Source organism: Salvelinus namaycush, unplaced genomic scaffold (genome assembly GCF_016432855.1).
Source record: "Salvelinus namaycush isolate Seneca unplaced genomic scaffold, SaNama_1.0 Scaffold119, whole genome shotgun sequence".
NCBI lineage: Eukaryota > Metazoa > Chordata > Actinopteri > Salmoniformes > Salmonidae > Salvelinus > Salvelinus namaycush.
This window is the reverse complement of record NW_024057886.1, coordinates 70,892-85,925: the sequence shown is the minus strand read 5'-3', so window position 1 is coordinate 85,925 and position 15,034 is coordinate 70,892. Positions and strand designations below refer to the sequence as shown.

The 15,034-nt window shown below is 48.1% G+C and overlaps 2 protein-coding genes across 3 annotated transcripts in view; one reads left to right on the top strand and one right to left on the bottom strand.

The window, feature by feature from the left end:
- Positions 1-10,250, top strand: part of smc2 (structural maintenance of chromosomes 2) — a 42,372-nt gene extending 32,122 nt beyond the window's left edge. The window contains exons 26-31 of the mRNA XM_038982500.1: positions 1,444-1,563; positions 6,194-6,394; positions 6,582-6,698; positions 7,389-7,549; positions 9,347-9,494; positions 9,777-10,250. Coding sequence (XP_038838428.1) covers positions 1,444-1,563; positions 6,194-6,394; positions 6,582-6,698; positions 7,389-7,549; positions 9,347-9,494; positions 9,777-9,956 — 927 coding nt within the window. The 3' untranslated portion in view covers positions 9,957-10,250. The remainder of the gene's footprint in view (positions 1-1,443; positions 1,564-6,193; positions 6,395-6,581; positions 6,699-7,388; positions 7,550-9,346; positions 9,495-9,776) is intronic.
- Positions 10,251-12,194: 1,944 nt separating this feature from the next.
- Positions 12,195-15,034, bottom strand: part of ecpas (Ecm29 proteasome adaptor and scaffold) — a 43,774-nt gene continuing 40,934 nt past the window's right edge. For both annotated transcript variants that reach the window (XM_038982491.1, XM_038982492.1), the window contains 3 exons: positions 13,714-13,808; positions 13,034-13,105; positions 12,195-12,419 (listed from right to left, as the gene is read on the bottom strand). In XM_038982491.1, the coding sequence (XP_038838419.1) occupies positions 12,280-12,419; positions 13,034-13,105; positions 13,714-13,808 (307 nt within the window). In that variant the 3' untranslated portion in view covers positions 12,195-12,279. The remainder of the gene's footprint in view (positions 12,420-13,033; positions 13,106-13,713; positions 13,809-15,034) is intronic.

Below are 15,034 nucleotides of genomic sequence, written 5' to 3'. Positions count from 1 at the left end.
CTGCTGGAGATGCAGGTGAAAAGATACTAAGGAGATTAGCAAAGTCCCCCCCCCCCCCCCAAACTGAAACGCTCTGCAAATTGATGAACCAAATGTCCCCCATCCTTCACAAATTCTAAAATTGCGAGCACCTGCTAAGTCGTGATTTGTCCCGGTATAAAAGTTCCTTGTTAGCAACATAGGAAAAGGTGTCCATTCAACGGCAGACTAAATATTGTTTCAGAACCGCAGACAGCGACGACTATCCAACGTTGTTGTTGTAAGATAATATTTATATTAGTGTTGCGCCATTGATTCAGGTGTCTTAGACTGATGGACTGTACCACCCCCCCCCCACGGCCTCCACAATGGATCGGTCCACTCAGACAGGTGTCTTAGACTGATGGACTGTACCACCCCCCCCCACGGCCTCCACAATGGATCGGTCCACTCAGACAGGTGTCTTAGACTGATGGACTGTACCACCCCCCCCCACGGCCTCCACAATGGATCGGTCCACTCAGACAGGAGCCAATCAGACAGGTGTCTTAGACTGATGGACTGTACCACCCCCCCCCACGGCCTCCACAATGGATCGGTCCACTCAGACAGGAGCCAATCAGACAGGTGTCTTAGACTGATGGACTGTACCACCCCCCCCCCACGGCCTCCACAATGGATCGGTCCACTCAGACAGGAGCCAATCAGACAGGTGTCTTAGACTGATGGACTGTACCACCCATGGCCTCCACAATGGATCGGTCCACTCAGACTGGAGCCAATCAGACAGACTGATGGACTGTACCACCCCCCCCCCACGGCCTCCACAATGGATCGGTCCACTCAGACAGGAGCCAATCAGACAGGTGTCTTGTGCGCCATTACATTTAAAAAAAATACATTTGCGAATGCTAACCTAAAATAAATCTCTGTCACTCATTTAAATCGATTTTTCTGACCGATGCATGCTACATATAGTTTTTTGGGGGGTTCCTGCGGACAGATGCACTCGTATCTTAAACATTTGAATTGCGGGATCGAAGCGTATCGGTGTGTTGTTACATCCATAGTATCTACAACTGAATTAAAGAGGATCCTACATCCAAAAATGAAACATGTCTGAGATTTTCCCCAGACCTCAAGTGGTCTCCTGATATGGTTTAAACATTGTTATGGACTTGAAGTGTGATTTTTGAGAATTAAAAACCTCAGAAAATTGGTGGGGGGAAAAATAAAATGGCGAAAAATGGAATTAGCGGAAAATGAAAATGGAGGCTCTAGAGACGCTACGATATCAGCTGTTACGAGCATCTGTCCATGAGAGATTATTATAACCTCTGATCTAGGATCAGATCACTTAATACAAATATCTAGGTTCTACCCAACGCTTATGAGCTACTTTGATGATGTAATTTCATGATAACAAAGTGTGTGTGTGTGTGTGTGTGTGTGTGTTCGTTCCAGGGTAAGAGTACAGAAGCCAACCAAATGAGAGAGAGAACCAATGAGTCTCAGCTGAAGATTAAAGAGTTGGAACACAACATCAACAAACACCGTAAAGACAGTCAGGATGCTGCTGCTAAGGTACAGTTACTGATCAACACCGTAAAGACAGTCAGGATGCTGCTGCTAAGGTACAGTTACTGATCAACACCGTAAAGACAGTCAGGATGCTGCTGCTAAGGTACAGTTACTGATCAACACCGTAAAGACAGTCAGGACGCTGCTGCTAAGGTACAGTTACTGATCAACAACACCATAAAGACAGTCAGGATGCTGCTGCTAAGGTACAGTTACTGATCAACAACACCGTAAAGACAGTCAGGATGCTGCTGCTAAGGTACAGTTACTGATCAACACCGTAAAGACAGTCAGGATGCTGCTGCTAAGGTACAGTTACTGATCAACAACACCGTAAAGACAGTCAGGATGCTGCTGCTAAGGTACAGTTACTGATCAACAACACCGTAAAGACAGTCAGGATGCTGCTGCTAAGGTACAGTTACTGATCAACAACACCGTAAAGACAGTCAGGATGCTGCTGCTAAGGTACAGTTACTGATCAACACCGTAAAGACAGTCAGGATGCTGCTGCTAAGGTACAGTTACTGATCAACAACACCGTAAAGACAGTCAGGACGCTGCTGCTAAGGTACAGTTACTGATCAACAACACCGTAAAGACAGTCAGGACGCTGCTGCTAAGGTACAGTTACTGATCAACACCGTAAAGACAGTCAGGATGCTGCTGCTAAGGTACAGTTACTGATCAACAACACCGTAAAGACAGTCAGGATGCTGCTGCTAAGGTACAGTTACTGATCAACACCGTAAAGACAGTCAGGATGCTGCTGCTAAGGTACAGTTACTGATCAACACCATAAAGACAGTCAGGATGCTGCTGCTAAGGTACAGTTACTGATCAACACCATAAAGACAGTCAGGATGCTGCTGCTAAGGTACAGTTACTGATCAACAACACCGTAAAGACAGTCAGGACGCTGCTGCTAAGGTACAGTTACTGATCAACACCGTAAAGACAGTCAGGACGCTGCTGCTAAGGTACAGTTACTGATCAACACCGTAAAGACAGTCAGGATGCTGCTGCTAAGGTACAGTTACTGATCAACAACACCGTAAAGACAGTCAGGATGCTGCTGCTAAGGTACAGTTACTGATCAACAACACCGTAAAGACAGTCAGGATGCTGCTGCTAAGGTACAGTTACTGATCAACACCACCGTAAAGACAGTCAGGATGCTGCTGCTAAGGTACAGTTACTGATCAACAACACTGTAAAGACAGTCAGGATGCTGCTGCTAAGGTACAGTTACTGATCAACACTGTAAAGACAGTCAGGATGCTGCTGCTAAGGTACAGTTACTGATCAACAACACTGTAAAGACAGTCAGGATGCTGCTGCTAAGGTACAGTTACTGATCAACAACACCGTAAAGACAGTCAGGATGCTGCTGCTAAGGTACAGTTACTGATCAACACCGTAAAGACAGTCAGGATGCTGCTGCTAAGGTACAGTTACTGATCAACACCGTAAAGACAGTCAGGATGCTGCTGCTAAGGTACAGTTACTGATCAACAACACCGTAAAGACAGTCAGGACGCTGCTGCTAAGGTACAGTTACTGATCAACACCGTAAAGACAGTCAGGATGCTGCTGCTAAGGTACAGTTACTGATCAACACCGTAAAGACAGTCAGGATGCTGCTGCTAAGGTACAGTTACTGATCAACAACACCGTAAAGACAGTCAGGACGCTGCTGCTAAGGTACAGTTACTGATCAACACCGTAAAGACAGTCAGGACGCTGCTGCTAAGGTACAGTTACTGATCAACAACACCGTAAAGACAGTCAGGATGCTGCTGCTAAGGTACAGTTACTGATCAACAAACACCGTAAAGACAGTCAGGATGCTGCTGCTAAGGTACAGTTACTGATCAACAACACCGTAAAGACAGTCAGGACGCTGCTGCTAAGGTACAGTTACTGATCAACACCGTAAAGACAGTCAGGACGCTGCTGCTAAGGTACAGTTACTGATCAACAACACCGTAAAGACAGTCAGGATGCTGCTGCTAAGGTACAGTTACTGATCAACACCGTAAAGACAGTCAGGACGCTGCTGCTAAGGTACAGTTACTGATCAACACCGTAAAGACAGTCAGGACGCTGCTGCTAAGGTACAGTTACTGATCAACAACACCGTAAAGACAGTCAGGATGCTGCTGCTAAGGTACAGTTACTGATCAACACCGTAAAGACAGTCAGGACGCTGCTGCTAAGGTACAGTTACTGATCATCAACACCGTAAAGACAGTCAGGATGCTGCTGCTAAGGTACAGTTACTGAGCAACAACACCGTAAAGACAGTCAGGACGCTGCTGCTAAGGTACAGTTACTGATCAACACCACCGTAAAGACAGTCAGGACACTGCTGCTAAGGTACAGTTACTGATCATCAACACCGTAAAGACAGTCAGGACACTGCTGCTAAGGTACAGTTACTGATCAACAACACCGTAAAGACAGTCAGGATGCTGCTGCTAAGGTACAGTTACTGATCAACAACACCGTAAAGACAGTCAGGATGCTGCTGCTAAGGTACAGTTACTGATCAACAACACCGTAAAGACAGTCAGGATGCTGCTGCTAAGGTACAGTTACTGATCAACAACACCGTAAAGACAGTCAGGACGCTGCTGCTAAGGTACAGTTACTGATCAACAACACCGTAAAGACAGTCAGGACGCTGCTGCTAAGGTACAGTTACTGATCATCAACACCGTAAAGACAGTCAGGACGCTGCTGCTAAGGTACAGTTACTGATCATCAACACCGTAAAGACAGTCAGGACGCTGCTGCTAAGGTACAGTTACTGATCATCAACACCGTAAAGACAGTCAGGACGCTGCTGCTAAGGTACAGTTACTGATCATCAACACCGTAAAGACAGTCAGGATGCTGCTGCTAAGGTACAGTTACTGATCAACAACACCGTAAAGACAGTCAGGATGCTGCTGCTAAGGTACAGTTACTGATCAACAACACCGTAAAGACAGTCAGGATGCTGCTGCTAAGGTACAGTTACTGATCATCAACACCGTAAAGACAGTCAGGATGCTGCTGCTAAGGTACAGTTACTGATCATCAACACCGTAAAGACAGTCAGGATGCTGCTGCTAAGGTACAGTTACTGATCAACACCGTAAAGACAGTCAGGATGCTGCTGCTAAGGTACAGTTACTGATCAACACCGTAAAGACAGTCAGGATGCTGCTGCTAAGGTACAGTTACTGATCAACAACACCGTAAAGACAGTCAGGACGCTGCTGCTAAGGTACAGTTACTGATCAACAACACCGTAAAGACAGTCAGGATGCTGCTGCTAAGGTACAGTTACTGATCAACAACACCGTAAAGACAGTCAGGACGCTGCTGCTAAGGTACAGTTACTGATCAACAACACCGTAAAGACAGTCAGGACGCTGCTGCTAAGGTACAGTTACTGATCAACAACACCGTAAAGACAGTCAGGATGCTGCTGCTAAGGTACAGTTACTGATCAACAACACCGTAAAGACAGTCAGGACGCTGCTGCTAAGGTACAGTTACTGATCAACACCGTAAAGACAGTCAGGATGCTGCTGCTAAGGTACAGTTACTGATCAACACCACCGTAAAGACAGTCAGGACGCTGCTGCTAAGGTACAGTTACTGATCAACACCGTAAAGACAGTCAGGACGCTGCTGCTAAGGTACAGTTACTGATCAACTCTGCTTTCTAATCTCCATTTGATCTGTCATCTCTCCTCATCTCTTTATATTCTCTCTGTGTCCAGATCGATCTGTTTGTCTCCTCAGAAGAGATCACTTAAATCACAGCACTAAATGTGATCTGGTCTTCTGAGTGAGCTTCCTCCTTCTGTTAGAGGAACGTGAGAGTCGTGTTTCGCTAGCCAGACTAACGTATCTCTCTCCTCTCTCTTTCCACTCCTTTTCTCTCTCATCCTGCTCTTTCTCTCTCTCTACCCTCTCCATCCCTCCTGTCTCTGCTCTCCATCCATCCCTCCTGTCTCTGCTCTCCATCCATCCCTCCTGTCTCTGCTCTCCATCCATCCCTCTCTCTCTCTGCTCTCCATCCATCCCTCTCTCTCTCCTCCCTCCCTCCCTCCCTCCCTCCCTCTCTCCATCCCTCCCTCTCTCCATCCCTCTCTCTCCATCCCTCTCTCCTCTCTCCATCCCTCTCTCCTCTCTCCATCCCTCTCTCCTCTCTCCATCCCTCTCTCCTCTCTCCATCCCTCTCTCCTCTCTCCATCCCTCTCTCATCTATCCATCCCTCTCTCATATCTCCATCCATCCCTCTCTCTCTCTCCTCCCTCCCTCCCTCTCTCTCTCTCCTCCCTCCCTTCCTCTCTCCATCCCTCCCTCCCTCTCTCTCTCCATCCATCTCTCTTCCTCTCCATCCATACCTCCCTCTTCCTCTCCATCCATACCCCCCTCTTCCTCTCCATCCATACCTCTCTCTTCCTCTCCATCCATACCTCTCTCTCCATCCATACCTCTCTCTTCCTCTCCATCCATACCTCTCTCTCTCTCTCTCTCTCTCTCCATCCCTTCCTCTCTCTCTCTCCTCCATCCCTTCCTCTCTCTCTCTCTCCTCCATCCCTCTCTCTCCTCCATCCCTTCCTCTCTCCAGGTGTCTCGTATGTTGGAGGAACATGAGTGGATCAGTCAGGAGAGAGGCCTGTTCGGCCAGCCCAACACGGGATACGACTTCAAGGTCAACAACCCTAAAGAGGCGGGCCAGAGGCTGAAGAAGCTGGAAGAGTCCAAGACACGACTGGAGAGATCTGTCAACAAGAGAGCCATGAACATGTTGAGTCAGGCTGAAGAGAGGGTGAGTTTGGGGAGGTGTGTGTGTGTGTGTTTCCTTTGGATCTTGTATCATATCTATTTTGATTCCTCTTGGGCCCTTCTTGAGGTTCTGGCAGCTGTCAATAGGTAACGGTAGCACCCTTTGATCTGATTGGAGGAGAGTTGAGAACGTGACCCTTGACCCTATTTTTTGCCCTGACCTCCATCAGTATAATGACCTGATGAAGAAGAAGAGGATCGTCGAGAATGACAAGTCTAAGATCCTCCAGACCATAGAGGAGCTGGACCAGAAGAAGAAGGAGGCCCTCAACATCGCCTGGCAGAAGGTCTGTCTCTGTGTGTCTGCCTGGCAGAAGGTCTGTCTCTGTGTGTCTGCCTGGCAGAAGGTCTGTCTCTGTGTGTCTGCCTGGCAGAAGGTCTGTCTCTGTGTGTCTGCCTGGCAGAAGGTCTGTCTCTGTGTGTCTGCCTGGCAGAAGGTCTGTCTCTGTGTGTGTGTCTGCCTGGCAGGTCTGTCTCTGATGTGTGTGTCTGCCTGGCAGGTCTGTCTCTGATGTGTGTGTCTGCCTGGCAGGTCTGTCTCTGATGTGTGTGTCTGCCTGGCAGGTCTGTCTCTGATGTGTGTGTCTGCCTGGCAGGTCTGTCTCTGATGTGTGTGTCTGCCTGGCAGAAGGTTTGTCTCTGTGTGTCTGCCTGGCAGAAGGTTTGTCTCTGTGTGTCTGCCTGGCAGAAGGTTTGTCTCTGTGTGTCTGCCTGGCAGAAGGTTTGTCTCTGTGTGTCTGCCTGGCAGAAGGTCTGTGTGTGTTTGAAAAATGTCTTAACGATACAGGACCATTTGATGTAAAAAACAGTTTTTCTCCTTTCATCACCAGACAGTTAGTCCTCTGAGACAAAGTCTAGACATGATTTCTAGAAGCTAACAGGAGCGAAGTCTTCAGGTCTCTGGCAAAGTGACTCATCAAACTGCCTCCATTAAACTTTTCGGTCTCCATCTTCTCTCTACAAATTTGTGTCCCCAGGTGAATAAAGACTTTGGCAGTATCTTCTCCACCCTGCTGCCGGGGGCTGATGCCCGCCTGGCCCCTCCTGAAGGCTGCGGGGCCCTCGAGGGTCTGGAGTTCAAGGTGGCTCTGGGAAACACATGGAAGGAGAACCTCACTGAACTCAGCGGAGGACAGAGGTACGGGGAGATCCATTTAACCAGGAACTTATTGGTTATTGATAATTCACTGACACCTACATTAGTATTGTGTGTGTGTGTGATATTTGTGCTACTAATTGCCAGTTTACTAACCTCTACAAACTCAATGGCTGTTTACCCAGATCAGCTCTGAAAAAATATCTGATATGATCGGCCAAAACATCAGAATTGTGCTGCCTGTGTAAACGCAGCCAGAAGGTGTCAAAGGTCAGATGATTGATTAGACAGCTCTATTGATTGGCTAGTGATCAGTAACACTAGCTTTGATTCTGAAGTGGACTCAGATGAACGGAACGGTCCTCTTTGGTCGAACTCACACGTGTAACTGTGTATTATAATTAGGTGTGTGTGTGTATTGTACGGTGCATTCTGAAAGTATTCAGACCCCTTGACTTTTCCCACGTTTTGTTACGTTAGACTTATTCAAAAATTGATAAAAAAATAACATTCATCAATCGACACACAATGCCCCAGAATGACATCACAATACCCCAGAATGACATCACAATACCCCAGAATGACATCACAATACCCCAGAATGACAAAGCGAAAACAGGTTTTTAGGAATGTTTGCAAATTTATAAAAATAAAATCAGAATTATCCTGTTGACATAAGTATTCAGACCCTTTGCTATGAGACTTGAAATTGAGCTCAGGTGCATCCTGTTTCCATTGATCATCCTTGAGATGTTTCTACAATTTGATTGGACTCCACCTGTGGTAAATTAAATTGATTGGACATGATTTGGAAAGGCACACACCTGTCTATATAAGGTCTCACAGTTGACAGTGCATGTCAGAGTAAAAACCAAGCCATGAGGTCAAAGGAATTGTCCGTAGAGCTCCGAGACAGGATTGTGTCGAGGCACAGATCTGGGGAAGGGTACCGAAACATTTCTGCTGCATTGAAGGTCCCCAAGAACACAGTGGCCTCCATCATTCTTACATGGAAGAAGTTTGGAACCACCAAGACTCTTCCTAGAGCTGGCTGCACGGCCAAACTGAGCAATCAAGGGAGAAGGGCCTTGGTCAGGGAGTTGACCAAGAACCTGATTGTCACTGACAGAGCTCCTCTGTGGAGATGGGAGAACCTTCCAGAAGGACAACCATCTCTGCAGCACTCCACCAATCAGGCCTTTAAGGTAGAGTGGTCAGACGGAAGCCACTCCTCAGTAAAAGGCACATGACAGCCCGCTTAGTTTGCCAAAAGTCACCTAAAGATCCTCAGACCATGAAAAACAAGATTCTCTGGTCTGATGAAACCAAGATTGAACTCTTTGGCCTGAATGCCAAGTGTCACGTCTGGAGGAAACCTGACACCATCCTTACGGTGAAGCATGGTGGTGGCAGCATCATGCTGTGGGGGTGTTTTTCAGTGACTGGGAGTCTAGTCAGGATCAAGGGAAAGATGAAGAGCAAAGTACAGAGAGATCCTTGATGAAAACCTGCTCCAGACAGCTCAGGACCTCAGACTGGGGTGAAGGTTCACCTTCCAACAGGACAACGACCCTAAGCACACAGCCAAGACAACGCAGGAGTGGCTTCGAGGCAAGTCTCAATGTCCTTGAGTGGCCCAGCCAGAGGCCGGACTTGAACCCAATTGAACATCTCTGGAGACCTGAAAATAGCTGTGCAGCGACGCTCCCCATCCAACCTGACAGAGCTTGAGAGGATCTGCAGAGAAGAATGGGAGAAACTCCCCAAATAGCCTTGTCTCAGATCCTGGCCATGCTGCTGTTTAAACATGTGTGTGTGTATTGTAACTGTGTGTTCCAGGTCTCTGGTAGCCTTGTCGCTGATCCTGGCCATGCTGCTGTTTAAACCGGCTCCCATCTACATCTTGGATGAGGTGGACGCTGCTCTGGACCTCTCACACACACAGAACATAGGACAGATGTTAAGGACACACTTCACACACTCCCAGGTAACACACCAGTCCTACACACACACTGGGGCGGCAGGTAGCCTAGTGGTTAGAGCGTTGGACTAGTAACCGAAAGGTTGCTGGATCGAATCCCCGAGCTGACGAGGTATAAATCTGTCGTTCTGCCCCTGAACAAGGCAGTTAACCCACTGTTCCTGGCCGTCATTGTAAATAAGAATTTGTTTTTGCCTGGTTAAATAAAATACCTGCCATATAAAGTGGGCTCTGTTAACATTGTCTCCATTTCATAAATGTATTTTTACATTCTCCTCTTCTCTGTAGTTTGTGGTGGTCTCTCTGAAGGATGGCATGTTCACCAATGCCAACGTTCTGTTCAAGACTAAGTTTGTAGACGGGGTGTCTGCCGTGTCCCGTACCACCCAGGCCCAACCAGACCAGAACAAGGGACCGCGAAAAGGCCCGTCTCAAAGGCCGCAGGCACAGAAAAGAATCGCTAACTAGTTCATGTCTGTAGCTAGCTAGAGGCTTACTGATGTTTCTACCTGTCTGTCCTTTTATGTGTTATCATTAAAGCCTTTTCCATGAGTATTTAGTTGTCCATTCCACTAGCCGTCTGGCTTAACATAAAACCTGCAATTCTTCTGTCCTTGTATACAGATCTGTTTGTGTGTCTGGTAATATACTGTTCCACACCATGTATGACTATTTTAAATGTCTTGTTACATGTTTCTACAGTTGAATTTGTAAAACAGTAAAAAAAAAATGTTGCTTAAAATAAAGTTGCTTTCACAAAGACAGTGTTGAACTTTAATAGTTTAAAACAAAATAATGACATCTTCAAAGCTCAAGGTAGTTTTTATTTCAGAGACAAATTCACAAGAATTACACGCCTCCCTGTCACACCAACCGACCCCCACTGTTCCATCAACATTTCTGAAAATATATTTTTTACACCCGCTGTTTTAAACATGCAAACTGGGGGAGGGAGAGAAGTAATGACCAGTTCAGACAGAGAAACATCACTGGTCATCAACTCTAGTTCTAAAGAGCTCCAGGTGCAGGCTTTTGGGCCAACCCAGCACTAGTTAACATTACCTATCATAAAGACTAGGCAGGAATTCAAGTTGTGGAGCTCCGGTACCTATTTCAGTCCAAGTACTGATCCAAACCGTGATATCAGGTGTTGGGCTGGAACAAAAGCCTGCTCATCTCATTCCCTGGAGGGCCGTGTCCACAGGTTTTTCCTTTAAGACCTAGACAACCAGGTGAGGGGAGTTCCTTACTAATTAGTGACCTTTAATTCATCGAGGGAAAACCAATAGACACTCAGCCCTCTGTGGAATGAGTTTAACACGCGCTGTTGATTGGCTGGAACAACAGTTTACGTGCTCCAGGACCAGGGAGTTGACAACCAATGTGTTAAATAAAGTTGCAGTATCATCCTTGGTTACGTCCCAAATGGCAACCCTATTCCCACTAGTAGTGTTTAGGGAATAAGGGCCCAGTGTGGAACGTACCCTTGTCGTTCATCGGTAGGGGTTGTACTGTACTGGCTGCAGCAGGAGAGAAAGAAGGGACCTGTTTAGAAGCTGTTACACAGGACAAATCCTTAACGGCACCAGGTTCCCAAACTGTCCAGGACTTTATTTGGCCCCCAAGTATTTAAAAAGAAAGTTTGGGAAATCTGTTCCAACATCTCCAAGAGATGTATGTGATCATATACAAATCTAAACAAGAGTTGAAATGATGTTTTTAGTCTAATTATAATCATTGTGATCTATTAGCCACCTGACCCCCATCTGCTCAAGAAAAAAAAAAAAATTGTCCCTCGGCTGAATTTAGTTGGACCCCTGGACTACATAGTACACTACTTCAGAGCAGGGAGTCCTATGGGACCTGGTCAACAGTAGTGCACTATATAGGGAATAGGGTGCTGTTTGTTTACATATGGCGTTTACTATGACACTGTCCAATTATAATGACTCAGCCAGCCGTCCACCCATTGACACAATACACATTATAAATCATCACGCCTGTCCACACAGAGATCTAGGGGTGTATTCAAGAGTGTGTGTGTGTTCAGGGCTGACTAGGTGTGTGTGTGTGTTCAGGGCTGACTAGGTGTGTGTGTGTGTGTGTTCAGGGCTGACTAGGTGTGTGTGTGTGTGTTCAGGGCTGACTAAGTGTGTGTGTGTGTGTGTTCAGGGCTGACTAGGTGTGTGTGTGTGTGTTCAGGGCTGACTAGGTGTGTGTGTGTGTGTGTGTGTGTGTGTGTTCAGGGCTGACTAGGTGTGTGTGTGTGTGTGTGTGTGTTCAGGGCTGACTAGGTGTGTGTGTGTGTGTGTGTGTGTGTTCAGGGCTGACTAGGTGTGTGTGTGTGTGTGTGTGTTCAGGGCTGACTAGGTGTGTGTGTGTGTGTGTGTGTGTTCAGGGCTGACTAGGTGTGTGTGTGTGTGTGTTTCAGGGCTGACTAGGTGTGTGTGTGTGTGTGTGTGTTCAGGGCTGACTAGGTGTGTGTGTGTGTGTGTGTGTGTTCAGGGCTGACTAGGTGTGTGTGTGTGTGTGTTCAGGGCTGACTAGGTGTGTGTGTGTGTGTGTTCAGGGCTGACTAGGTGTGTGTGTGTGTGTGTGTTCAGGGCTGACTAGGTGTGTGTGTGTGTGTGTGTTCAGGGCTGACTAGGTGTGTGTGTGTGTGTTCAGGGCTGACTAGGTGTGTGTGTGTGTGTGTGTTCAGGGCTGACTAGGTGTGTGTGTGTGTGTTCAGGGCTGACTAGGTGTGTGTGTGTGTGTGTGTGTTCAGGGCTGACTAGGTGTGTGTGTGTGTTCAGGGTTGACTCTGGATGGTCCTCCGTAGTTCCTGGGCCTTGTCTCGTAGGTCAGGTCTGCTGTCTGTCTGCAGGGTGGACAGTGAACGTTGCAGCTGCTCGCGACTCTTCCCCGATACACACTCCCACTGACCGCTCTCTGGAACGACACACACAACGTCCCCCGTCAGAGACTAGGAGGGGAGACAATCTGTCCCCCTTCAGGGTCTAGGAGGGGAGACAACCTGTCCCCCTTCAGGGTCTAGGAGGGGAGACAACCTGTCCCCCTTCAGGGTCTAGGAGGGGAGACAACCTGTCCCCCTTCAGGGTCTAGGAGGGGAGACAACCTGTCCCCCTTCAGGGTCTAGGAGGGGAGACAATCTGTCCCCCTTCAGGGTCTAGGAGGGGAGACAATTTGTCCCCCTTCAGGGTCTAGGAGGGGAGACAATTTGTCCCCCTTCAGGGTCTAGGAGGGGAGACAATCTGTCCCATTTCAGAGACAAGAGGATACATAGTTTTCAAACAGATGATGACGCAGTGCTCATGTATATATTTTGTTCTCAAATGTTGGCTCAGGTTTGAGTAAAATGACTCCTAGACATCGTTCTTCTCATAGACTCAAACATAGTCCTATATTCTAGGCATGGAAGGTCAAGTCCTGCACACTGGTGCTTTTACTTCCTGGGTCAACCAATGTTTGGGTTAAAGACACCTTTAGAAGAGTTGAGAGAAGTGGGACTAGTCATTTAGCACAGTAAACAGACGAAGGCTTACCTCCGGTCCTCTTCACCAGTAGTTCCACAACAGACAACGCTTCGGTCCTCACAGAGGAGTAACTCTTATTCTCTACAGGAGGAAACATTATAAATAAACATCTAGTTTCCCCCAGACCCGGATTAAAACTACACCTGGATTAAAAATCATGATTTACTCAAAAAGAGAATGTTTCAAATGAAATAGATTTTTACTTCATGAATAGGTTCAGGGAAACTCGTCCCTTAGGTAAATGTTTCGCTCCTCAGAAGGTCTTAGTCTAGTGGGTGTGTGAGAGCAGTGTAAAGGTCTTACCTAGTGGGTGTGTGAGAGCAGTGTAAAGGTCTTAGTCTAGTGGGTGTGTGCGAGCAGTGTAAAGGTCTTCCCTAGTTACTGTGTGCGAGCAGTGTACAGGTCTTCCCTAGTGGGTGGGTGAGAGCAGTGTAAAGGTCTTCCCTAGTGGGTGTGTGAGAGCAGTGTACAGGTCTTACCTAGTGGGTGTGTGAGAGCAGTGTACAGGTCTTACCTAGTGGGTGTGTGAGAGCAGTGTACAGGTCTTACCTAGTGGGTGGGTGAGAGCAGTGTACAGGTCTTACCTAGTGGGTGGGTGAGAGCAGTGTACAGGTCTTACCTAGTGGGTGGGTGAGAGCAGTGTACAGGTCTTACCTAGTGGGTGGGTGAGAGCAGTGTACAGGTCTTACCTAGTGGGTGGGTGAGAGCGCTGCATGTCTCTGTGAGGATAAGGGACAAGGCTGTGAAGTTCTGGTTGTCTTTCGCGTTCTCCAACAGCAGCAACCTACACAGGAACAACAAGAGTAAATCCTTATCAAACCAGATGGAACATGTACCAGTCAGATGGGAGTCAGAAAGGACAGGATAGGCAGCAGATCCACCTCGCCCTCCGATAGGCTAGAGGGAGCAGCTCCCCCTCCGATAGGCTAGAGGGAGCAGCTCCCCCTCCGATAGGCTAGAGGGAGCAGCTCCCCCTCCGATAGGCTAGAGGGAGCAGCTCCCCCTCCGATAGGCTAGAGGGAGCAGCTCCCCCTCCGATAGGCTAGAGGGAGCAGCTCCCCCTCCGATAGGCTAGAGGGAGCAGCTCCCCCTCCGATAGGCTAGAGGGAGCAGCTCCCCCTCCGATAGGCTAGAGGGAGCAGCTCCCCCTCCGATAGGCTAGAGGGAGCAGCTCCCCCTCCGATAGGCTAGAGGGAGCAGCTCCCCCTCCGATAGGCTAGAGGGAGCAGCTCCCCCTCCGATAGGCTAGAGGGAGCAGCTCCCCCTCCGATAGGCTAGAGGGAGCAGCTCCCCCTCCGATAGGCTAGAGGGAGCAGCTCCCCCTCCGATAGGCTAGACATATGTTTAAGTCTTTCAGATCTAGATAGGTGCACATGGCATAGAACAGGGCTCTCCAACCCTGTTGCTGGAGAGAAACCCTCCTGTAGGTTTTAACTCCAACCCTGTTCCTGGAGAGAGACCCTCCTGTAGGTTTTAACTCCAACCCTGTTCCTGGAGAGAGACCCTCCTGTAGGTTTTAACTCCAACCCTGTTCCTGGAGAGAAACCCTCCTGTAGGTTTTAACTCCAACCCTGTTCCTGGAGAGAGACCCTCCTGTAGGTTTTAACTCCAACCCTGTTCCTGGAGAGAGACCCTCCTGTAGGTTTTAACTCCAACCCTGTTCCTGGAGAGAAACCCTCCTGTAGGTTTTAACTCCAACCCTGTTCCTGGAGAGAGACCCTCCTGTAGGTTTTAACTCCAACCCTGTTCCTGGAGAGAGACCCTCCTGTAGGTTTTAACTCCAACCCTGTTCCTGGAGAGAAACCCTCCTGTAGGTTTTAACTCCAACCCTGTTCCTGGAGAGAGACCCTCCTGTAGGTTTTAACTCCAACCCTGTTCCTAGAGAGAAACCCTCCTGTAGGTTAACTCCAACCCTGTTCCTGGAGAGAAACCCTCCTGTAGGTTTTAACTCCAACCCTGTTCCTAGAGAGATACCCTCCTGTAGGTTACCCCCCCCACAGCCTTCATAGA